The 24,973-nt window shown below is 39.3% G+C and overlaps 2 protein-coding genes across 3 annotated transcripts in view; both read left to right on the top strand.

Moving 5' to 3' along the window:
* LOC120738046 (ras-related protein Rab-5C-like) lies at positions 1 to 6,232 on the top strand. Of its 2 annotated transcripts, none has more exons than XM_040039075.1 (6): positions 1 to 281; positions 1,125 to 1,425; positions 2,211 to 2,362; positions 5,550 to 5,672; positions 5,777 to 5,870; positions 6,043 to 6,232. In XM_040039075.1, the coding sequence occupies exons 2-6, from the start codon at positions 1,254 to 1,256 to the stop codon at positions 6,168 to 6,170; spliced, it is 669 nt and encodes a 222-aa protein (XP_039895009.1). In that variant the 5' UTR covers positions 1 to 281; positions 1,125 to 1,253; the 3' UTR covers positions 6,171 to 6,232. The 2 variants fall into 2 exon arrangements, with proteins under 2 accessions (XP_039895009.1, XP_039895008.1); XM_040039074.1 differs by having other exon boundaries at positions 1 to 310.
* Positions 6,233 to 17,370: 11,138 nt separating this feature from the next.
* LOC120737874 (zinc finger protein 385B-like) overlaps positions 17,371 to 24,973 on the top strand; it is a 73,050-nt gene continuing 65,447 nt past the window's right edge. Inside the window, exon 1 of the mRNA XM_040038779.1 lies at positions 17,371 to 17,528. Coding sequence (XP_039894713.1) covers positions 17,486 to 17,528 — 43 coding nt within the window. The 5' untranslated portion in view covers positions 17,371 to 17,485. The remainder of the gene's footprint in view (positions 17,529 to 24,973) is intronic.

Raw genomic sequence — 24,973 nt, 5'->3', positions numbered from 1 at the left:
ACCCAAGCACTGCGAAATAATCTTCCTCTAAAAGTCATTGCAAGTGTTTCTGTCAATCTTCATTTTAAAAATAGTACAAGACTGAGCTAGCTCCTGCTGACGTTCTGCAATCTCCGTATTTGATTGGCTGTGACATCACATCACATGACAAGCGAATCCAGGAAGTATTTTTGTTACTGAAGGCGGAAGCATATATTCCACAGAAGCTGGAAGTCTTTTAGTGGAACGGGAGAAAACGCTGTTAACGAGAAATAACATCGTTATAAGTCACTCTACACACGGTACAGCGAATCTTGTTTTTTCGTTTTCGGTAAGAAACCCAAAACTTCCTGTTAGCCGATTAGCATTATGAACTGATTTGATCGTCGTTAATACAGACGAGCTTTAGCTTCCGAGCTAACTGTCTGACTGATGGTGTTTTTGTCCGTATAGACGGTCAAAGTTAAACGACTAGCGGGTTCACCCGGTGCTTTTGGACTTGTAACTACAAATACGCACACTTAAATTGTTTGTTAGTGTCCTGTTGACTACAGAAGCATTTCAGCTTGTGAGACAGCATTAAAAACAGAATGGAGCCATTTCTAGGTTGTTTTAGCTTAACTCGTCAGCTGTTACTAACATGCCAGACTAGGTCTTTCAGGCCGATATCGATATCAGTGTTTGAGAGTTCAAGGCTGTATGTGGTGCCCTTTTCCATTTTATCATTTAAGTGTTTTTTTTTTTTTTAACCAAACAACATTTGCTGCTGCTAACAAATAATTTCAGATAACTGTGGCGGAGACCTGCTCAGCTGTACTTTTAGCAGTTAAAAAAGTGAACAGACTGCATGTAGATCTATGGTTATGAACTTCACATGACAGCGACTGATCTGAATCTTTTGTGTCAGTTCGGTATTGTCTGATAGAAGAGCTGACAGGCTTTATAACGTAATTAATAATAACTTATATGATGGATACTGCGTTGTTTCTACGCTATAATCGGGGATAAACAAACGTTAGTCTAGCAGAGGTATGAAAAAACAAGTGTTATCTACAAGCTAACGTAAAAATCAGTCACTTATAGATATGTATTCCTAAAATGTACCCACGAAAAAGGTTCAGTTTATTTTTCTAAAAATGTTTCAGGCTTGCCTGGATCACCGCTGTTTTTGTCGCCCCGGAGTGTGATTTCTGACCTCGCTCACAATCGGTGCGTGGACTTCCAACCCTTCCCAAACTCCAAGTATTTAGTTTGTTTCCTAACAGTCTCTGTCAATGGCTGGACGTGGTGGTGGAGGAGCAAACAGGCCTAATGGTGCTGCAGCAGCAAATAAAATCTGCCAGTTCAAGCTGGTCCTGCTGGGGGAGTCAGCGGTGGGGAAGTCGAGCTTAGTGCTGCGCTTTGTCAAAGGGCAGTTCCACGAATTCCAGGAGAGCACCATTGGAGGTGAGAAACACGTTTCTAAATGAAGGAAACTGATTTTGTTTGGAAGCTGTAGGTGTTTCTCTAGGTAGATTATGTTGCTGTCTGCATGTTAAGTGAATATTGTTTGAAATTTAGGAATCTTAGTGCTGTATCAGGTTTGATAACTCACATGGGTAAATATGCCTTTCATATTCCTCTCAAGTATTCCCAAATGTTAAATGTCATTTAAAAACAAGCATCTGTAAAAGAGCTTTCCTTAAATAACACTGCTGAAATTTGGCAAATGTTTTATCAAAATAAAAGCTGTTCACATAAAGAACATGCATTCACTGGTCAGTATGTTAGGCACATCTTGCTAGTACCAAGTTGGGTCTCGTTTTACCTTCAGAACTGTCTTAGTTCTTCATGGCATAGATTCTACTAGTGCCGAAAACATTACTCTGAAATTTTGGTCCATATTGACATGATAGTATCACACAGGTGATGCATATTTCTCAGCTGCATATGTATGATGCAAACCCCTGTTCAGCCACATCCAGAAGGTGCCCTGTTGAATTCAGATTTGTGACTGTGATGACCATTTAAGTACAGTTCGAGATGATACGAGTCTTGTGATGTGGCGCGTTATCCTACACAGAGGTCATACATCTATAGATGTGGCATTTAGAATTATATAAATTTGTGCCCAAGCTAATCTGAAGTGATGCAATGCCTCCTAACTTATCTTCAGATCAGATGTAAACAGGATAGTCTTCTAGGAAGATTGTTTCATCTATTTATTGTTTACGTTTTCATTCTCTCTGCAGCTGCTTTCCTCACTCAGACTGTCTGCCTTGACGACACCACTGTGAAGTTTGAGATCTGGGACACAGCGGGTCAGGAGCGCTACCACAGCCTGGCTCCAATGTACTACAGAGGGGCTCAAGCAGCCATCGTGGTCTATGACATTACCAACACAGTAGGTTTCACGCACAGGGTAACAGTTACAGTATCTCAGAAAACTGAGTACACCCCTCCAATTTTTGTAAATATTTAGTTATATCTTTTCATGGGACAACACTGAAGATATGACACTTTATGTCATATCTTTATATGATACAATGTACAGCTTATACAACAGTGAAAATTTGCTGTCCCCACTAAATGACTCAACACACAGCCATTATTGCTTAAACCACTGGCAACAAAAGTGAGTACGCCCCTAAGTGAAAATGTCCAAATTGTTCCCAATTAGCAATTTCCATCCCTGGTGTCATGTGACTCATTAGTTTCACAAGGTCTGAGGTGTAAATGGGAAACAGGTTGTTGAATTTGGTGTTATTGTTCTCACACTCTCTCATACTGATCACTGGAAGTTTATTAGGCACCTCATTGTAAAGAACTGTCTGGGGATCTGAAAAAAAGAATTGTTACTCTACATAAAGATGGCTCAGGCTATAAGAATATTGCCAACACCCTGAAACTGAGCTGCAGCACGGTGGCCAAGACCATACATCAGTTTAACAGGACAGGTTCCACTCATAACAAACCTCGCCATGGTTGATCAAAGAAGTTGAGTGCACGTGCTCAACGTCATACCCAGAGGTCTTTTGAAAATAGATGTATGAGTGCTGCCAAAATTGCTGGAGAAGTTGAAGGCATTAAGGCCTGTCAGTGCTTAGACCATACGCCTCACACTGCATCAAATGGATGTCCTCACAGAAGGAAGCTTCTTCTTCTTCTAAAGATAATGCATAAGAAAGTCGGCAAACAGTTTGCGGAAGACAAGCAGACTAAGGACATGGATAAGACCAAGATTAAGTTATTTGGTTCAGATTGTGTCAAGGGTGTGTGGCAGCAACCAGGTGAGGAGTACAAAGACAAGTTTGTCTTGCCTACAGTCAAGCATGGTGGATGGTGGTGGGAGTGTCATTGTTTGGGGCTGTATCAGTGCTGCTGGCACTGAGGAACGCATAATTGAGGGAACCCTGAATGCCAACATGTACTGTGACATACTGAAGCAGAGCATGATCCCCTCCCTTCAGAAACTATCCCACAGGGCAGGATTCCAACATGATAACAAACCCAAACACACCTCCAAAAAGACCACTGCCTTGTTAAATAAACTGAGGGTAAAGCTGCTTGACAGACCTAGCATGTCTCCAGACTTAAACCCTATTGAGCATCTGTGGGGCATCCTCTAATGGAAAGTGGAGGAGCGCAAGGTCTCTAACATCCACCTGCTCCATGATGTCATTATGAAGGAGTGGAAGAGGATTTCCATGGCAACCTGTGAAGCTCTAGTGAACTCCACGCTCAATAGAGTTAAGGCAGTGTTAGTGCCACACAAAATGTTGACACTTTGGGCACAGTTTGGACATTTTCACTTAGGGGTTTACTCATTTTTGTTGCCAGTGGTTTAGGTAATAATGGCAAAAATGTGAGGCGTGTACTCAGTTTCGTGACATACTGTATGATGCTTGCAGATACTGCTTTGTTTAATTCATTTGTTTCATTGTTTTGTTGCTCCCAAAAGTGGAAGAATGCAAAATATGCTGATAATCAGTGATCATTTTTAAAAAATCACTGAAAAAACAGTTACAATTTTTAAGGTGTGTTTTGGCTTTTACTGAAGGATTCAAGATTCTCACTTATTTTTGTTTGGTTTTTTGCAGTTAACCTGTAACTATGATTTAGATACAACCTCAGATAAAGAGCAAAACATGATACATTCATTTAACTAAAACTAAGCCAAAATGAAAAAGCAATGTGTGAAAAACTAAGTATATCCTCACTGTTTCCATAGGAATTAAGAGTGTAAATAGCGGCACTTTAGTTGATCATTAGTAAGTGTGAGCACGTCTGTAAAAGCAGCTGCTTTTCAATTTTCTGGTCTGGAGCATTCGGGTGTGTGTTCACAATGCCAAGGAGGAAAGACATCAGCGATGATTTTAAAGGGTCATAATGTCATTTCCAAACAAATTACATTTATTATTCTCAGTAAAACTAATATTCACATGTGGAAAACATTAAACACAGTTTCTAATCTTCCAGCAAATGCACTGAACAAACCACAAGATGTGTGGAACAATGTCCTTTGAATAGATAAAACCAAAGTGGAGATGCTCGTCCATAATGCACAGCACCACTTTTGTGAAATCCAAACACAGCATATCAGCAGAAACGTCTCACACCAAGTGAGAGCACAGGGGTGGAGGGGTGGTGATTTGGGCTTTTGGTGGCCACAGGAGCTGGACACCTTGCGGTTCTTTATTCAACTATGATCTCATCAGTATACCAAATTATTCTAGAGCAGGGGTCCCCAATCCCAGTCCACGAGGGCCGGTGTCCCTGCAGGTTTTAGGTGTGTCCTTGATCCACCACAGCTGATTTAAATGGATAAATTACCTTCTCAACATGTCTTGAAGTTCTCCAGAGGCCTGGTAATGAACTAATCATGTGATTCAGGTGTGTTGACCCAGGGTGAGATCTAAAACCTGCAGGGACACCGGCCCTCGTGGACTGGGATTGGGGACCCCCGTTCTAGAGTCATATGTGAGGCCATCTGTCTGACAGTTAAAAAATAGCTAAAATTGGGTCATGGAACAGGACAATGATTCCCAGCACAACAGCAGATCTATAATGATGATGTCTGGAAAAAGAAAAGAACTCAGATGCCTCGATGGCCCAGTCAAAGTCAGGACCTCAACCTCATTGAATGTTGTGGTAGGAGCTTAAAAAGCATTGCATATACAAAGCAATATAGACTGGGCCAGAATTCCTCCACAGTGGTGTGAGAGACTGATAACATCATAGAGAAGATGAGGTGTGCTTAATTTTTTTACACACTGCTTCTGCATTTTAGTTAAATAAATAATAACACGGTGTAACATGTTGTGTGTTGTTTCTCACCTGCAGTTGTATGTACCTAATATTTAAGATTATTTTTACATACATGACAGAGGGTGTGCTTTGACTCAGTGTAAGTTAATTTTAAACATATGCGTGTGTGTTCGTGTGTGTTCGTGGGCTTGTGGGCTTTTTGAGGTCACATCAGCTATACTAGTATGAAATTTAAAAAAAGAAAACATGTTTGACCAACATTAAAGATAGCTGTAGTGCTAAATACTTTGGGGAAATGCAAATTAAGTTTGTTGGTTTTTCAGGACACTTTTGATCGTGCGAAAAATTGGGTGAAGGAGCTTCAAAGGCAGGCCAGTCCCAACATAGTGATCGCTCTGGCTGGCAACAAAGCGGACATCGCAAACAAAAGAGCTGTCGAGTTTCAGGTATAAAGATGCATATAGAGGACTTAATATAAGCAAAAAATCTGATATTTAGAGGCTTCATTTGAATTTGTTGATTAACTTTTATATCTAAATCATGTTCTCAGGAGGCACAAGCCTATGCCGATGACAACAGTCTGCTTTTTATGGAGACCTCAGCCAAGACCGCTATGAATGTCAATGAAATTTTCATGGCTATAGGTAAGTAATGCATTTAGTCACATATTCCAGTTGACCAGTTTGGAATCACAAATTAACCTAACATATGTGATAGATTAAAAAAAAAAAACTGTATTGGTTTATTGTCACCTTTTGGTGCTGTTTTGGTGTTTCGTAGCTTTATTTTGAAATATCTGTTCCCCTGTCCCTGTAGCGAAGAAGCTACCGAAGAGCGAGCCCCAGGGTACAGCTGGACAAGGTGGGCGGACAAGGACAGGAGTAGATCTAGAACAAACTAACCCTCAGGGCAGCAGCAGCAGCCGGTGCTGCGGCGGCAACTAAGAAGCAAGAAAAAACGAACTTGGTGAACGAGCCCTGAACATCATTTTAAGGACAGCATGTAGCAAAAAGCCAGAGAGGCAGGAGAGGGCAGAACCACTCGCCACTTCCACACTGAGATTACAGATGAGATTATCTGCATCCCGTTTGATTAAAGGAACTTTTGTAAAGCAAATCATAAGCTAGAGGGAATTCCCAAGATCCCTCACTACTTCTTCTCTGTCTTTCCCTTCTGTGTCTGTCCGCCTCCCTGTTGATCTTTAGCATCTCTCTGATGATCGAATGCTGTTATAAATGAATTTGAAGCATGATGCTGAGGTTGTTGGAATTGTTGGAGTGTGTGTGTGCGTGTGTTTGTGTGTGTGTAGAATATGTATATTTATATATGCACACACGTTTTCTACTCCTGTCATTTGCCTATATTCAGTGGGAAAAAAAGTACCCAAAAATATTAATCCTTAAATTACAAATGGTAGAGCGATTTAATCTTTTTGTCGTAATGCAGCATAAGCACCTGACATTAGCATGTATAAGTTATCTTGATAGTGACAGGTGACATTTTGGAGTTAGCAGTTAGCCCTTGTATAAAATCATCTGACCGTGTCCTGACGTTGTCTCTATATGCAGGTTAGTCGGGTTGGTTGGTTAGTTCACAAGTTAAAGATGGATCTTTTATCTTTGCAAGTTGGCCATCTCTGTGTCCAGAAATTAATATTATCCATTTCTGGAAAGAGGAGATAGAAGACTTTGAAGGTTCTGCTTAACATTTCAGTTTAATGATGTGAGCAGGAAGAGGCAGAACTTGAAGGGTAGATGATTTTATTTAACTTAATGTTGTTAGGCTGCATTAACTGCATTTACACTAACAGATCTAATCAGAGTGCAAGCCAAGCACCTCTAAATGTGCCCTGGATTGTCTGATTACATACCAATCACAGTGCATAAAATTACACCTGCATTCCTTATACTTTCCCATCATTAAATTATCTAGTTGCAGATCACATTGTAATGCCAGGTGTAGAGGTGGCTTTGGTTATTCTTAATAGGGAGTTGGGTGAGACTGTTATAATAAAAGCTCAAGACTTTGCTTGCTGAGGGTGGTCGTGATTTGAGGGGCTACACTTCTGAAGAGGCTGTACCATAAATGCAGTTGTTTTCTTGCATTGTTTTATTGCTAACTGTAACACCGGAGAGTTGCTAGCCTTTTTTTTTTTTTTTTAAAGAAATGTGAAATAACTTGTAAATCTGAAATGAAATAAATAACATACAAGATTCACTTTGTTTTGAGTTGTTTTGGAGTGTACTCCTCCCCCACCCCCAAAATACAGACCGGCCAGTAAGTTGTTGTTTTTTGTTTTTTTTCTCTCAATACTTTGTGCCGTGTGACCTGAATAGCACAAGTGGTTAATAAAATGGATCGATTGTGCTGGAGTTACAGTGAAAAGTATTCGCAGCGCTTCACTTGTTCCACATTTGCCTTAATTTTTGTTACATTCTTATTCCAAAAATGGAATAAATGTATTATTTTATCTCAAAACTCCTACACAAAATATATACCATAATAACAAAGTGGAAAAAAAAGTTTGATTGAGATCCTTGCAAATGTATTAAAAAGAAAGTTGGTTTGACATAGTTTGGAAAGGCCTATACCTGTCTATATGACCTCCCATAGCAGACAGTGGATATCAGAGCACAACCCAAGACATGAAGTCCAAGGAATTGTCGGTAGACCTCCAAGACAGGATTGTATGAAGGAACAGATTCAGTGGGCAAGGGTACAGAAAAACCTGTGCAGCATTGAAGGTTCCAAAGACCACAAATGCCTCCATCATCTGTAAATCGAAGAAGTTTAAAACAAACAGGACTCTTCCTACAGCTGGTCATCTGAGCGACTGAGGTAGAAGGGATCAGGGAGGTGATCAACAACAGAGCTCCAGTGTTGCTCTGTGAAGACAGGAGGACCTTCCAGAAGTACAACCAGTTCTGAAGCACTCCACCAATCAGGCCTGTATGGTAAACCAGTGAGATGAAAGAGTACACCTGGGGTTTGCCAAATGGCAGCTGAAGGACTCTCAGACCATGAGAAACAACATTCTCTGGTCTGTTGAAACAAAGATTGAACTCTTTGACCTGAATCCCAAGCGTCATGTCTGGAAGAAACCAGGCACAGCTCATCCATTGGCCAATACTTTCCCTACAGTGAAGCGGGGTGGTGGAAGCATCATCTTGTGGGATGTTCTTCGCCAGCAGGAAGCGATAGATGAGTCAGAGTTGAGGGAAAGATAAATGCAGCAATGCACAAAGACATCCTTGATGATAACCTGCCACACAGACCGGACCTTGAACTAGGGTGATTGTTCAACTTCCTACATGACACTGACCCTAAGCAAGCAGCCAAGATAACAAAGGAGTGGCTTCGCAACCACTCTGTCAATGTCCTTGAGTGGAGTGGAGTGCCCACTCTGGGTCAGAGACCAGTTACTGACCCAAGTGGAAGAGTTTAAATATCTAGGTCTTGTTCATGAGTGAGGGGAGAAGGGAGGAGGAGATTGACAGACAGATTGGTGCTGCATCTGCAGTGATGCAGATGCTGTACTTGTCCATCGTGGTGAAGAGAGTGCTGAGCGTAAAAGTGAAGCTCTCAATTTACCGGTCAATCTACATCCCTACCCTCACCTATGGTCACGAGCTTTGGGTAGTGACCAAAAGAACGAGATCGCGGATACAAGCAACAGAAAGGAGCTTTCTCAGAAGGCTGGCTGGCCTCTCCCTTAGACATCGGTTGAGGGGTTTGGACAACCGGTAGGGGCTCAGAGTGGAGCTGCTGCTCCTCCACGTCCCAAGTAGCCAGTTGAGAGGGTTTTGGGCATCTGACAAGGATGCCTCCTGGGTGAGGTGTCCTAGCCATGTCCCACCAGGAGGACGCCCTGGGGCAGAGCCAGGACACAGTGGAAGGATTATATTTCTCGACTGGCCTGGGAATGCCTTGGGGTTCCCCCAACAAGCTGGTGCAGGTGGACACGGAGAGGGAGATCTGAGCTTGTCTGCTTAGTCTGCTGCCCCTGTGACCTGGCCCTGGATAGGCAGAAGAAACTGGATTGTTTTTTATTTTTAACAAATTTACAAGAATCTCAAGCAAACTTTTTCTGTTTTGTAATTATGTATTAATAAGTATTGTATGTAGAATTTCAAGGTGAAACATTTATTTAATCCACTTTGGAATAAGGTTTTAAAAAAGCATATGCAGTATACTTTTTCAAAACAAATATAAAAACCTCCTCATGGGCCACATTTTGCAATGCAAAGAGAGTTTTAAAAATGATTAGAAATCTAAAAAATACACCTGTAAAAACTTCACCACAGACATGGCATAGTAAAGATTTCTGAACACTAGATGGCAGCATTGCACTTAAAAAAAGCTAAACTATCTTTAAACAATCAGTCAGAATTAAAGAACTATTGTTAAAATCGATTCAATATTAAAGTAATATTTCTTGCAGAGCTACTAAGTTTACATGAAGGAAAGGATGAACTCTCACCTGCTGTTCACAAGGTGAAGAAATTTGCCATTGTCTGCATTTGTCTGCATATTATACAGTATATATATCGGCCATGCAAAAAGCCATTAATGGCAAAGTCAGGAAAAGTCTGTCCTGCAGAGGAAGGGCACAGTATTGGTCTGCTTTATCTGTGTTCACCTCTTTACTCCACAGCTACTTCAAAGCTTTGGGTTAATGCTGCAGTTCACTTTGTTGTTATGATTTCTGCCCTTTAACAGGGGGTGCCTAGTGCTCTTTGAGGTTTTAAAACTATTAGCAAAATATAGATGCAGTAAATGGAACAAGCAGGTCAGAACATATGACACTATAATATCTGATAAAATACATTTTTTTGTTATTTTTATTTTATCCCAAGAAAGTACTGTCATAGTCTAGAGCCAATATGTACTAAAGCATTGACTGAAATGTTGTGTTCAGTTACTGTCAGCTGAGCACAACACTGATTTTTTGTTTTTGTTTTTTTTAGCTGTAGAGTTTTGATTCTTGAATTCGAAGCTTTTATTTTGATAGGACAGTAGAAAGGAAAATCGGGGGAGAGTGAGGAGGAATGACACACAGGAAATGGTCCAGGACACATTTGAACCAGCCCATTCAGCATTTGGGTTACCTGCTCAATCAAGTGAACAATAGCAGTCTACCAATTCAGCTGTACCATACCAACTTTCTTCATGAAGCACTTTAAAAACAGTTACAGGAGATTAACAAAAAGTGCTGTACACAAAAATCAACAAATACACTGAAAACAATGGTAAGTAAAAGCACCAATAAAAACAACTATAATGGAATAAAAAGAAAAAGGCAACTATAATGCAATAAATGCAAGTCAGAACAATATCTCATGCTGGGTCAAAGGCCAAAGCAGTATAATTGAGTTTTAAAATGACTTTTTTAAATGGACAATGTAGGTGACTGTCTAGCATGCAAAGGTAACTCAGACAGTATTGCAGGGGTAAAGCAGCTCAGAGGTAAGGTGGGGTAAGATCATTTCAGGATTTAAAAACAACAAGTGAAGCCAGAATAGGTGTATAATTATAATAAAATGCGTCCTTTCTCAGGTAAATATTTTGAGGGCACTGGCTAGCAGGTGACTTTGTTGGTTTGTACGCTTGGTAGCTAATTATCTATTATTAAAATATATTTTAATAATTCCTGCCTTTTTTCTGCTGTCACCTTTTCAGTTTTTCTAATTATCTTCTAAATATCCTCCTGTCAGCACAGAAATTGTGACGATGGCATCTTTGTTGTCCTCTCACACAACGTTAAACTACAGCTATGTAAAGAATTGTATTGTAAAGTGTCTTTTTTGTTCCCTGACCTGCTATTGTGGTTTTGATGCCAGTGAGAACCTTACATAAAATGTACTTTCAAGCTCGTGTGCACACACACACACACGCAGTCGTGCACTCGCCTCAGCATTTCTGCCAAAAGCAGGCGTCTGCTCTGTTCACAGTAAATGATTTCTCATTTGTTGAGCTGTCAGTCAAGATGTGTCTGTCAAAAAAGAAACTAATTTCATGCTCGGCCTCTGTGAATCATAATGGCCTGAGAGCCGGGCTGAAATTGACTGTGTTTATAGGAGGAGATTCACAGAATAAAGGAAATGTGCCCTGAAAATAAAATTTCCCCCCCTCGTATCTGTTATGTTTGCACAACAAATGAAAACAGGTAATGTGTCCAAAAAGGTGTGGTTGTCATAACAACATTTTTTGGTAGGTTTTTCCCCCCTTTTTTTTTAAAATAATCAAAAAAAAAAAACAGTGCCCCAAATCTATAGCAGAGCCCAGCTTAAAAAAAATACAGAAAACATTCACTCTGATGGATCCCCTCTATCTCCGTGGACAGAAAGAAATGTCATTAAATACCAAGGGCACGGGGATGTGGTATCTGGACTGCATTCTGTGGTGAGGTTTGAGATTTTAGGTGATAGTGATAGTGCGTGTGATGTGCTACAATAATTGTGTCTTATCTAAAATGGAGCATCTAGCTGTGTTGCCACTGGAAAGGATGCTAGTGAGGAGATGACTTAGGAAAGCACAGAAAATGCCCTATAATAGGGTGATTTTTAAATGATCTTCGTGTTGCATTATTTAACATGCTGAACATTCACATTTTCTCAGTAACACCCATGTATTTTTAGATTACTGCTTTCAAAGTATAAATACAACAATTTCAGTTGGGCATTTGGTTCCTTATCAGCTAGGAGCTGTGTCTCCCCAATGGTTCCCAACCAAAAAGTAAAGTGTAAATGTAAAGTGCCTTATTTCTTTGTATGGCTAAAACAATCAAGATATACAGTGCTATTTTGTGAGTTCAGGCTGGTGGTTTAGATTGATTTTGTTCCATTTGGATAGAAGCAGGTTAGCTGTTTCACCCTGGTTGTAGTCATTATGCTAAGCTTTGCTAATGGCATGCTGGCTGTAGCTTCAGCCAAGGGACGACCTCCAGGGCTGAAAAATGAAGCCAGTGTGGGAGTGAAAAATCTGAAACTTCCTCTAATGGCCACTTCTCTGCTGGAGTAAGTCCTCATAGAGTCCAGTGTTAAAATGCCCAGCATTACAATGTAAAAAATAAGAATAAAATAAAAACAAATCTGGACAGTGTGGAATTTTTATATTACTCAAGCATTCAAATGGGCTTTAAGAGACCTAAATTTATAGTGGTTAGTTCAGGGCGTTTACATGGCACATGGGTAAAAATTTATAATCTAAAACAGCATAAAGCAGGAGTGGGCAATTAACTACCTAAATAAATAAATAAACTGTAAAAATAAATTTACATGCTTTTGAAAATGCATCTCAAACTTCAATGCTAGTATATCTTTGGTGGCTAGCGTGTTGAGCCGCCATTGTGGTTACAAAAAAGGGGGGAAAAAAGAGTCAGTTGGAGTGAACGGAGATGAGGGGACTCTTCCGTTCAATGGTTCTGGCTATGACAAGCAAGAATCAACTTTCCTTTTAAGTTAACAGTAAATTATGACTTGCTAACCAAGCTAGTCCGTAATAGCATTAGCTAACAGCTAATCGATTTTACCTTTTTCTTCAAATATGGTCTTAAATAGGCTACTTAAAAAATAATAATAATAATAATGTTGAAATCAATGGATGACATCACTTATCTAAATTGGATATACATGGTTAAATAGCCTTAATAGTAATTATTTCCTTTTAATAGATCATCCTCACAATTCTCCAGGGATCAGGAGGACAAAGGAAGACGGTATAAAATCATATTGATGCACATATTCTTGGTTCACATTTCTATACCGAGACCTTCAAAACTTCACAACATTGTCTGTGGTGTTTCCATTAACCATGAAATCAACATACTAACTTTTGTATTACTCCAGCAGTGAATATCTTGTCTTCTCTTTTGCACTCCTTCAGTAAATCATCAACATCAAGACTCAAGTGGACTTCAAGGCAGTGTGTACAAGAAAAAACGGTCACAAGTCGCAGCCACATGCAGTCAGAGGGTGGGTAAGATTTGCTCCTCTTACCCAGAATGCACCCTGATCTAATTTTTGATTGGACTCTTTTCTAAAAGGATTTCATCATCTTTCATTCTCAGTTTAAATGCTCCAACCTCTCCCTGAAAATGTTTATGTATGATGTGGGAGAGGAGTGAAGCCATGCCTATTAAATTAGCACTGGGACATACATGTCTTTAATGCCTAGATAGGAGGTTTTCAAAGTAAAAGAAGAAAATACAGTAAGTCAAAGTCAAAGAAATGCTTATAATCAAATGAACTAAATTAATTTCTTCTGATATACATTTTTTTTTTAAAGTAAATATATACTGCATGTGAAGTAGCTTTACACTGAAGCCAAGTTTGAAATGACCAGCTTAAGCCTAAATCTCCAAAATAAATAAATAAATAAATAAATAAAAAGATTAAGATGAGATTTTAAATGAATAGAGCAAAAACCACAAGGGGGAATTGTACATAATAATTCTAAGTTTGGATAATATTGGCTACCCTCCAGCTCAAAGTAAACTCAATACCCACTCTCCTTCCTTTTGTGGGTCATAGTTTTACACACACACCCCAGCACACATTCAAATAGGCCATTAATCTATTTGAAAGCGTAATGGATCCTTTCATACTTTTGTAAGATATCAGCAGTGACGATCTCATAAAAAGTCATTTAAGAAGACTTATGTCTTTTTCATTTGTCTCACATTTGTCACATAAAGTGAAAAACATGAATAGTTATTTTTTAGTTTACATTTATAGCTGGCTTCAGGCCAACAGCTGACATGAATTCATGTTTGAATTCATATTTTCAGTAAGTCACATGCAAAGACAAAAAAAAAAAATCACTTACATCGTTGGAAAAATGATCAAAACGCTACTTGCTGCAGCTGCAGCATTGGATTAATAACTAGACCTGCTGAGTGTCAAATTGAGTCAGAGGGTGGATATTGTTGTCACGCTCAAATACTCCTCACCGCTGAGGGTTACACTGTGAACTGCAGCCTTTATGTGACTCGAGCCTTCACAATGATGCCATTCTTTTCAATCGCATTTTCCCTCCCATCTTTTTTAAACCAACTACTCACATCTGTCAATTCCAATATTTCAATGAGACTTTAAAGTCAAAAGTCAAAGTCGAGTTTTTCTTTTTAAACGCATTGCCATGGTGACCAGGTTCAGCCAAAACATGTGGCTGCGACTTGTGGCCGGTTTTTCTCGGTGATTCTGGACGCAGCAGAATAAAAATGTCCTTTAATGAAGGCACTCAAGATAATGATGGAGCTGAGCACTGGCATTAACTTTGATGCTGGGAGCATGTTGATTGGGCTTGAGCTTCATGGAAATCGAGGACCTGAATATAACTTTCTTGTAATCCAACAGGAGGCTGTGTATTGTTTTCCTTTGTATTTGCACGCAGATATGAAGACACGAGAAGCATGATATCTTACACCCTTGTTTCTGCGTCTATGTGCATCAAGCACATGTGCTTCTTTATTTTTAGAGCGGCTGACTTGCGCTGGGGTCAAGCAGGGTGTCAAAGGACTTCAGTGAGAAGGACATACCTCGAACTCCAAGTATGTTTCCAGCATGCATCCATCACCCTCCAGCTGACAGCTGATCCGAACGCACACAACGAGGACAGCCACAGCGCACGCAGGAATGTGCCTGTGTCACTGTATGCTCAAATTCATCTGCAGGGATCTGCTTTTGAACAAAGCCCAACTATGTTAATGAAAGGGTCTACAGGGGGTAAGATTGGGGGATGATGCCTGATGATAGGCCCTGCTGCACACAGGGGTAGTGATGATTTGACATGTCAGAGGGTTACAAGATTTTCCTTTGACCTCTCAAACATTTAATCTTGTTATAAGTGGCCATTATGTGGAAGCAGGTTTTTTAATAGAAGTGTTTATGGAAATACATTATCGTTGTTTCAAGGCTGTAAAAACACCAGCAGGTGTCTCAGTGTTGCAAAATATGACTTTTCTCTTTTAATTTCATCATACCGAAGCTGCCCTTAGGTAAAATGCACAACATTTAATTGATTTGTCTTTTATGTATGTTGTGCCAAATCACAAAAGCAGTCTTTATGGTAGTTTCTACTGGCATTGGCTTTATACTGTAAGGTAAGAAAACCCCAACAATCAGGAGACCCCATATAAGCAAGCACTTAGCAACTGTGGGAAGGAAAAACTCAATTTTACAGGAAGAAACCCCAGGAGAAACACACTCAGGGAGGTGCAGCCATCTGTTACAACTGGTTGGAGAGTAAGACATACTCATTCATTGCAGCCTTGAACTTTGACCTTCTTTTCTGCTCTACATATAGATGACACAGGATTGAGTATGCTTGGTTGCATGTTACAAATTTCAATGCAATACAATAGGATATGGTCATGTTTTAACATGCTGCTTTTGAGTGCAGTATATTCGGATATGGTAAATATTTTTGTGTATTGAAAGTCCATCTTTCTTTTAAATGTCCTCAATGATGATATAAGATCTTTTATTAATACATTAATTAAAAGAAGCATGACTGCTTTCAGGTTTCATTTTTCATGAGGGAAACCCTCATGGAAATGAAGTTGTCCAGTAAGTACTATTTTGCTGAATGTCTTTATGACACATAAATATCTGCTTTGTATAAAGATTTTTAATGAATTAATTTTTAATTGTTAGAATGTTAGATGTTTTTGACCCCATTCAGCTTTTACCTTGATCACTCCCCAGTTAGCCTTATATCATATGACAGCCCAGCCCAGTTTTGCTGGTCCCCCACTGTTGGATATGTATGGATATTTTTGTATTTTTTTCATAGAAAATTATTTCCTACCCAATTAGACATTTCTGTGGCTTGGTAATATCTATACCGCACATATTTGATTGTTTTTTTAAGGCATTCCCTAGTAATTCTTTTTTATTTATTTATCTTTTTACTCAAGCATTTATTGTATTTCAAGCACTGTCTTGAATGGACTAATGCTGATAGATGCATCTACATGATCCTGATGAAGGCTGCAGGCCAAAATGCACTGGTCAAGCAATAAAGCTATTCCTCTTGCTACAAGTCTTGCTGGAACTTTAACCCCTTTAGATGTTCACTCTTCTCCAAATACTGCATTGGAAGTAGGTGAAATTGTGCCAGAAGCCTTTACTCTGTGAGTGCACTTCTGTTTGACAGTCACACCGGCCTCTGTGAAAATAAAACAAATTAACTTGTAAAAGCAATTTGCAATGCAGAAAATACCACACTAATGAGACATTTCATTAGTTTTATTGTCTGCTGTTATTTCCACTTTTATAGAGCAAAGTCTCTGTCACGATTTAAAAGTTACATTTTTGACTACACACTATGATGTAGGCCACATGTATAAGACTATTGTATTTACATTTTATATATAAAGAAGGTGCTTATTCATGTAAATACAATTAATGAACATAACCAACTATTTCTACTACTCTGATATGATTCATAAATCCAACTAAAAGCTCAGGATATGCCCCCTATAAGCTCTTCTCTCTCAGTACACCATTAATCACAACCACTGGACAGGTTGCCAGACTTCTGTAGGTTAAATAATAAAACAATGCAAATACAGCTGTTGGCCCCAAGTTCTGTTATGTAACTGTATACTGCTATAATGTAAGGGTTGTCTAATTGTCCTATGAAGACACATTAAACATCAAGTGTATAGTGTATTACTATGGTGTACCTTCTCTTATGGTTGTCTGATGTAAGAGTTACAGTTGTGCACATGTATTTGCTGATGTTTATGTTTACATTTGATTTATTCTTGACTTTGTATCTTGTAGGACAACTTGAGGAAAGTTTTTGTTGTGGTTGTGTAAAAAGATGGCTATACTGAGTTTGTTTGAATAAGGCCCTATTAAATAAAATCTGTTATCAGCCAATCAGTTAAGCTAATCAGTCACAGAGTAGAATAAGTAGAAATTTCTGGGGGAAAAAACGCTCTACACTTTCATTGAAATTCTTTGGGTTGCTTCATAAAGTAATAAGAGTAGCCCGCTCTTATTAACATTTTACATTTCAAACAGTCCCGTGCCACTGCTGCTCCAACCCTGTTTTCACGCCAACTGATTTCATTTGGCCCTTTTTTTCTTTTCCCTCACATCCTCGCGCGCAGTGATTCGGTATCTCTGTCGCGCAGGCGGCGGTGCCACAGCGCGCGCGCATTACCCTCGTGGTTTTATCTTTTCTGGACTCGGTCGCGGGACTGAAACGCCTGCTGCTGAGCTCGCGCTGTAATCTGTGACAGCTGGAAATGGACAGTAGCGACGCAGGAGCTGTGCAACCGTCTTACACAGGTAGGAATGTTGTTTAAATGTTGTATTCCGAGGCTGTTTGTGTGTGAACGTCGCTTTGGACACCTGCGGACTGCGCTTTCGTGTCGACTAAATGTTTCTACAGTGTCTTTCTTTTTCGTTTGATAGAAATGCATTTGCTATTTTTTCTATTTAAAATTATAGTAAGTAAGTAAGTAAGTAAGTAAGTAAGTAAGTAGTAGTTAAAACATTCTATATCAATTTAAAAAAACATGGATATTTTATTTCTTTTCCTGGTGGATAAGGGTTCCAGTTTTGTGTTTGGTTTGTCGGTGTGTATGAAAAAGTGCTAGTATTTGACAAAAAAAAAATCATGTTCTAACTTTTAAAATCTGAGTGTTTTGGAGGCACAAATATCACATGTATTAATTGTCGTTGGTTATAGTAGTTGCCTTAGTCATATTTAAGAAGAAATAATATCCTGACACATATCTGGTGGTGTTGATGGAGGTCAGAGGCGTACCTGGGTTTGTGAATGAAGTTATTTAAACCCTGGAGCTCAGGGATTTTTTTTAGGCATTTCGAGTGTCTCAGTGCACATCGCTGAATCCCTGTGTGTGTGTTTCATACTGTAGTTGTGTGTGTGCAGACCCTTAAGGATGTCGGCCACTATTCTGTGGAATAATTTTAACATTAAATGAAGATGTATATGAAAGAAAAAAGAGTCAACCCCATATGCGTCTTTTCTTCCTATGCCCTATACCTATCCTATATTTGGAGCTAACCCAAATATGCTTTCTCTTTTCAAACTTTTTTCTTTTACTACTAGCAGGTGTAGTGCAGGTGGTCCTGGCTCAATCATCTTTGAATAAGACTGAACCCCAAATCTAAAATCTCCATCTGTTAGTATATGTGGAGGGGCCAAAAACGCAAATCACTGTGGATGAAAGGTTCTGGAAAATACATGTGTTGTATTGTTTTCCCAAGATGAAAATTGAATTCGCTGATTACTGGCTGTTTTCTCAATCAGTGGACTCATTTTTTCTTGTGTGAAATACAAAAAAAAAATAGTTTTCAAAATGCCATTTGCTGTTTTTTGTTTTTCATCCAAAACATTATCACCAGTGGCGAATATTCATCTGCAGCTGACACCAAAACAGATGATTTTTTTTTTTTTTTTTTTGAGTACTCCCTGTTAAATTTAGGGTCTAATCAAACGATAAACTTGCTGGCTCTATACTGACACGTGTGTGTGTTCATCGTGTCATTTACTGTGTTGAAACCTCAGCTGTGCTGCTTGAGGTTCACTTCAGTCTTCCTATAGATGTGAGCGTCTCACTCCATCATTACCGTGAGTGCGGCCCTGGCATACTCAGCTGCTGCTCAATTCAAGCAGAGTAGACACACTTAAACACCCAGCACTGGCCACATCATCACGTTCTGCATCCTCTTTCGGTGACCTTGCTCGCCTCCGTCCCCCTCTGCGTCAGCTTCAAACATAAATGGCTCCAAATGACGCTGCATCCCTGCCAAGCTCTGGCAAGGAGATGCTCTTTCCAACTGCATGGAAGCCAGTCATTTTCGCTGTGAACAAAAGGTCCTTGATTCATCAAATCCCACACCTTCTACTGCCCGCTCCCCTGAGTGATGCTGTAATTTTCACTAGCACTCCTCCGGTGTGAGGCTGGTAGAGTTTCTTTTTTTTAAACTTTTTTTTAACACCGAGTGCGATTCTGTTGGGTTCTTAGGTGTGTATACAGCTGGGCCAGACTCGCTCTCTCCAGTCTCAGCATGAAAGCAGTCATTTAGCTAAATTTGTACGTAGGTTAGTTCATCCAGAGACAAACTCAGTGCACATTATGTTAAATATACATGTGGGAAATGGACTGGCAGCAGTTTCTAATGACAAGCAGTACTTACAGTACAGAAAGGCAAAAGGGTAATTGTTATTCGATTTCTTTTAGAAAAGAAGAAAGTCTGAAATTATCATAAGGGTAATTTCAGTAATGAGGAGCAAAGGTAATGAGAAGTTTGGTAAGTTAGCAGCTTTTAAGACAATTCAACATATTATGGTGCAAGGCCTCCCAATGCAAAAGCCATTTGTGGAAGAGGGGAAAAGTGTTTTGCACAATAAATGTGGTAAGCTTGGAGAGAAGAGCTGCTCTTTAATTCACCTTTTGTTTGTCTTATATGATGGTAAACTCAATAATTTGGAGTTTTGGATCTTAATTGCTTAATTGAAATAATAATAAAAAGCTATTAATAAATAATTGAACTCATTATAAGCTAATTTTAACAAAACAACATGTGCAACTAGGGACAAATGCTGCTCTATGAATTTAATAGATGGGGTAAAGATTTTTTAGATTCCCACAGAATCTTCATTTCTTTGGTCTCTACCTGCACTGGCACCTCATCACTAGTGCATGTTTCCCCCTCGCTTCTTCAGGTTCAGATTAGCACCCTGTCTGTATATTCAAACCCAAGAGCATCTACCGAGACACCACATCTCTCACCGTCCTGCACCGTGGAGAAAGGTCACATTCACAGATTGCTACCATTCCAAACATTGGTGATGAAGTTGAGTGACCAGCTTATCTCCCTACCCCCTTCTTTAACTTTTTCTCCTACCTCGGAGCTTTCTCTTCTGTACTTTGGCATTTGGCCGGCGCCATCTGTCTCAGTAAAAACCATCAGCTGTGAAATTGAGAATAATCATGTGGAACGAGATTGGGATGGGAGCAGCTTGAGCTCCAGCCCTTAGCTGTCAATGGACTCATGGCTCCTGCTGATAAAGTCCAACAAAGATTGAACACTCATCCACAAATCATTCTTTGTTGATATGTTGGCAATATTGCTTTTCTTTTTTCTTCCCGTTGGTGTGACAGAAGATTTTTTTAATGCAGGGAGACGCCACTCTTGGGCCTTTAGAGTCAGGGTGGTAAAATGAACAGTGTTTTTCCCTGTGCTGTAAACAGAGATTGATGAGATATCCCATTGGTACTCCTGAATACTATACAGCTGCCATGGGGTGTGGCTTTCCTAATGTGTTTTTATGACTAATGGCTTTGACAGCCAACTGACGGGCAGAGCTCGCTGCCTTTATTTGAAGAGCCTCTGGAGCCTGAGAGTTAAAATGCAAATAAAGTAGGAGAAGACACTAGCATCAACATGAAACAGTTCCTCGTACACTCTAATGAAATGCATTAAAGCATATAAAAATGACTGGTGAGTAGCTACAACAGAGGTACTGTCAGAATACGGTGATGTGTATTTCCACAGTCTGGACTGAGAAACATCAGTCATCACAGAATATTTATAGTATAAAGTATGTAGTATAAAATACATAAAAGAGCTTTTCAGAGAAAAAAAAAAGTTAGGAGTATTGTGTTGATATTATTAACATGTCACCAAACTCCTTGTAAGGATAATGCGGTAAGAATATGACTCATAAAACCTTTTTGTTTTAATTAAATTATTTCAGTGCTTCTGACAATTTTTCCCCAATGAAACTAAATAATTAGGGCGTCAGGTCTATTTAAGAAACAAACATGGTTTCTTATTTTGACAATAAACATTAAGATTAAAAAAAAATCCAAAATAATAACAAACAGACAAAGGTTAAATTGTCAATGCGAGAATTTTAATTTCAAAACATTTCAGCCATAGACAGTATAAATATGGATGACATCATTCACTGATTGTGGAGTGAGCATTCTGAAGCCTCAGCGTTAGCATGTTGACTATTTCAAGTTGTCAGCTATTGCTAACTAGTGTAGCTGGCAGGCTGCGGTCATAACTGACTGCATGGGTGCAATGCAGAGAGGTGTTGTGTGAAGCTGTGTGTCAACTGGAGGACAAGAAGACAGGACTGTTGGTATCAATACTACTGTAAGTCAATACCTAATGAGATAGTATTTTTTTTTTATTGCTACCAATTATTACCAATTGCTATCACAGTAACAAGTTTTTTAGCCTACTCTGTACATTGTCCAAATCTTGTAAAATATTTAAATAAACAAACAGAACCTTATTATTAGTCTAATTAAATAAGTAATTAATAAAAAGTAGGATACAATGTCACCATTACATTATGCTTTTGTTCAGAAGAGGTGCAAATAATGATTGATTTTGTTAATAATCTTTTCAGATTTTCTCAGTAACGCTTAGAAAATTAAAAAAAAATTGAAAAACTATTAATAATAACGAAATTAAACAACTGTTTTTTTTAAAGCAGTTTTTTCTGTGAACTACATCTTAAGGATGTTTATAATTAAAGGGAGTATACATCAAATTGAAAGGTTAGTATTGTAGTAACATCATATAGTTTTTGCTGCTTTTGTTTGGAATTGCTTAAGAAAATTAAAACGGGGAGTACTAATGTGGAGAAAAGCGCTGTATGCAGTCCACATCGCCAAAGCCACAACACTATAGTCTATCAGCTGTGTGGCAGCCATTTTCTGCCCTGGATTTCATTGTTGCAGCGGCTGCTTGTGGTGTTAACACACATTCTCCCTGCAGATGTCCAATAGCAGCATGAAAAAGGACTGCAAATGTTTAAAAAAAACACTTCTGTCTTCATTCGGTGTGACTAATTGCATGGAAAAAAAACCCTCTGTGAAGCATCGGTAATAATTTGAAATGGACTGTCGCCGAAATGACTAACCACAGTTATCGTCAAAACGAAGCTTCCACTAGCAAATTGCAGGTGCAGTCTACACCTTATCACAATAGACTCACAATAGATTGCTCTTCCCAACCCCCAACCCCCCTCCCATCCGAGCCTGCTTTTCCTCAGACCCTCCGAAATGGATTTCTGCTTAAATCTCCCATCAAAGACGTAATGGCTCTTTGGCTGTGTCATTACAAATCAGATGACAGTCTCCTTCACAGACTGGCAGCTTAAACCTGCCTCTGGACTGATAACAGTGATCTTTATTTGGCTGCTCAGAGGTGAAGACAGGGCAGAGCCACCTCCCCGATTGTCGAGCGAACCCCATAACAAATTTCTATCTGGGTGAAAATGCAGTCCTTCAGAGCTTGTACAAAATGTCAAAACAGCCACAAATGATCGATAGAAGGCACATTATGACAACAAGGTGGTCAATACTTTTGTGATAAACTGAAAGCTGTAAAAAGATAAACCCTGTGCTTACGATGAAGTCAAATGGTCGGTTGGTTACATCTTAAATTGTTTGCAGCTCATATAGAGCATTACCACATGTATACTATGGTATGCATTTTCTTGCATGTGGCTGGATCATCTGCTTCCCTGGTGTTTAAAAAAAATTGAATCGCTGTCAGAAACATTCACTGAAAAACAAGGTGCAAACTTTCCTCTTTTTCACATGGAGCAGGCTAGTTTTTAACAAAAATGCCTCCTGTCATCATGTCATGTAATCACATGGCAAGGTGTACACAGAAAGTGTGAATAGTGATTTCTTAGCGTCCCCTCCTTGTTTTTGAAAGCAAACACGCTGCTGCCGCAGTGCTTAAAAAATGTTCTTTGAGCAATTTTGCCTCCACATGCACCTTTTATTTCTATTTAAAAACAGAAACATGTGTTTCTAGACGCAAACGGAGCCAAATGTTAAACCAGCTCAGATGGATAGGAGCTCCTCGAGTCCCCCTTCATCTGGACAGAGGGATGCACAGACATATTAAGGGCTGTGTGGGAAGTTGAATTTTCGCACGGCCCATTACCTCTCCATTCCCCCGTGGCTGCATTGCAGGTACAGATTCAGCACAGCAAGAAGCTGTGTGAAAACGCTTTTCTTTGTGTGTGTGTGTGTGTGTTTTGTGTATATGTGGGTGTTTACGCCCATATGTGTGTGATGACAGAGAAATTATTCTTCATAATGGGCTGAAGGTCATTCACAAGAAAGACTGGTCTCTGTGTTTGAATAATTTTGCACCATTTAATCCATAAAAGGTTACACTTGGTCATGTTGCCGATCGTCACATAAAATTCATCAGGATGTGCCCTTCAGTTGACTTTTTACTAAAACTGTGTGGATTTTGGTTACATTTTATTTATATAATGCTAGATCACAACAAGAGTCAGATTTTTCATTTTCAGTACCGATATTGGTATAGTCCAGTTTTTAGTGTCATGGTTTAATTCAGAGTTAATAATCTGTTGAATTAACAGTAAATGACAAAAATGTATATTTAATCTAACTGCAGCTAGCTGTGTTATGTTGCAGTTGCAGGTTAGACCTGAGATTTGAAGTTTAAGACAGTGTATTGATTGGGTAGTTTTCAGGTTTACTGGAATTGGCTGTGGCTAAGTTGGCCTGTGGCACACAAATCATTCACAAATATTTTGCAGAGCTAATTCCCAAGGTTCCCAAGTTCCTGCCTGAATTGAATGACAACATGAAACAAACCTTGAGTTTATGTGTTGGTGTGTGTCCTTGTGGGGGAGCACATTTGTTGATGAAATACAAATGTTACTGACTACTCCTACGTGCAGAGCAGTGTCGTTGGTTTGTCTTCCTATACTGTAGTTCTCAGAACTAAACCCCAGTTACCAGTGTGGGAAATTGAACTTAAAGAATAAACATGAAATGCATTTTTCTCCTTTTGTGTTTCTTACTTACATCACGTTTTGTGTGTGTGTGTGTCTACGTGTGTGTTTTTGTCACTACACTGTAAGCTGGGATAATTACTAAAGGCACCATCTGACCAAACAGCTTGATTTTAGGTATTGTCATGCCTAAGATTCTCTATAGTTCAGCTCAGAATCGACTACATTTTTGCTGTCATACATTCTCTGCAGTCCCTCTGTGCTGTTTTACTGTGTGTGTGTGTGTGGCAGTGAATGGACAGAGCGAAGACAATGTTAGATGAGCTGACAACAAATCGTTATGTTACTGTAAGTGCAATTAAAGCTGCTGATAGTAGTGAAGCTAGTCCTGGCCAGAGCACTTGGAGCCCTCCTGCTGATAATGTTACAGCTGCACCCCCCCTCTTACATGCACAGGGGGACATGACTTGATCCAACACTCCTCCTGGCATTACAAGGCCAATATTGGTAGGGTAGATGCAAGAGTAAACACTCTGTACAACCTTGTAGCACTCAATCAGACTCAATTTTTATGGTAAATTGAACTGTTTTTTATGGTGCTTTTCTAGTCTTACTAACTACTTAGAGTGCTTTTACAATACAAACCACCTTCACTCATACCAACACATTTATAAAGGCTTTCTCTATCAAGCACAGACACCGTTATGGACCTCTTAGGGGCAAATTATGACTCACTATCTTGCCTAAGGAAACTTGGACATGCGGACTATACGAGTCGGGATCAAACCGTGCTGTATCTCTGAATGTATTTGTATGGAATGACCAAACTAAGCAAAACACAATAAAGAGAAAAAGCAGATAAGGAAAATTGCCACCGTTTTTCTAGCTTTGGCCTGTCCAGATCCTCAACGCAGTCTGCAGATGTGTTTTTAATCTAGTTGGTACATTTATCCTTTCT

Source organism: Simochromis diagramma, unplaced genomic scaffold, assembly GCF_900408965.1.
Source record: "Simochromis diagramma unplaced genomic scaffold, fSimDia1.1 OVJJ01000402.1, whole genome shotgun sequence".
NCBI classification, from domain to species: Eukaryota; Metazoa; Chordata; class Actinopteri; order Cichliformes; family Cichlidae; genus Simochromis; species Simochromis diagramma.
This window is presented reverse-complemented; position numbering and strand designations above follow the sequence as displayed.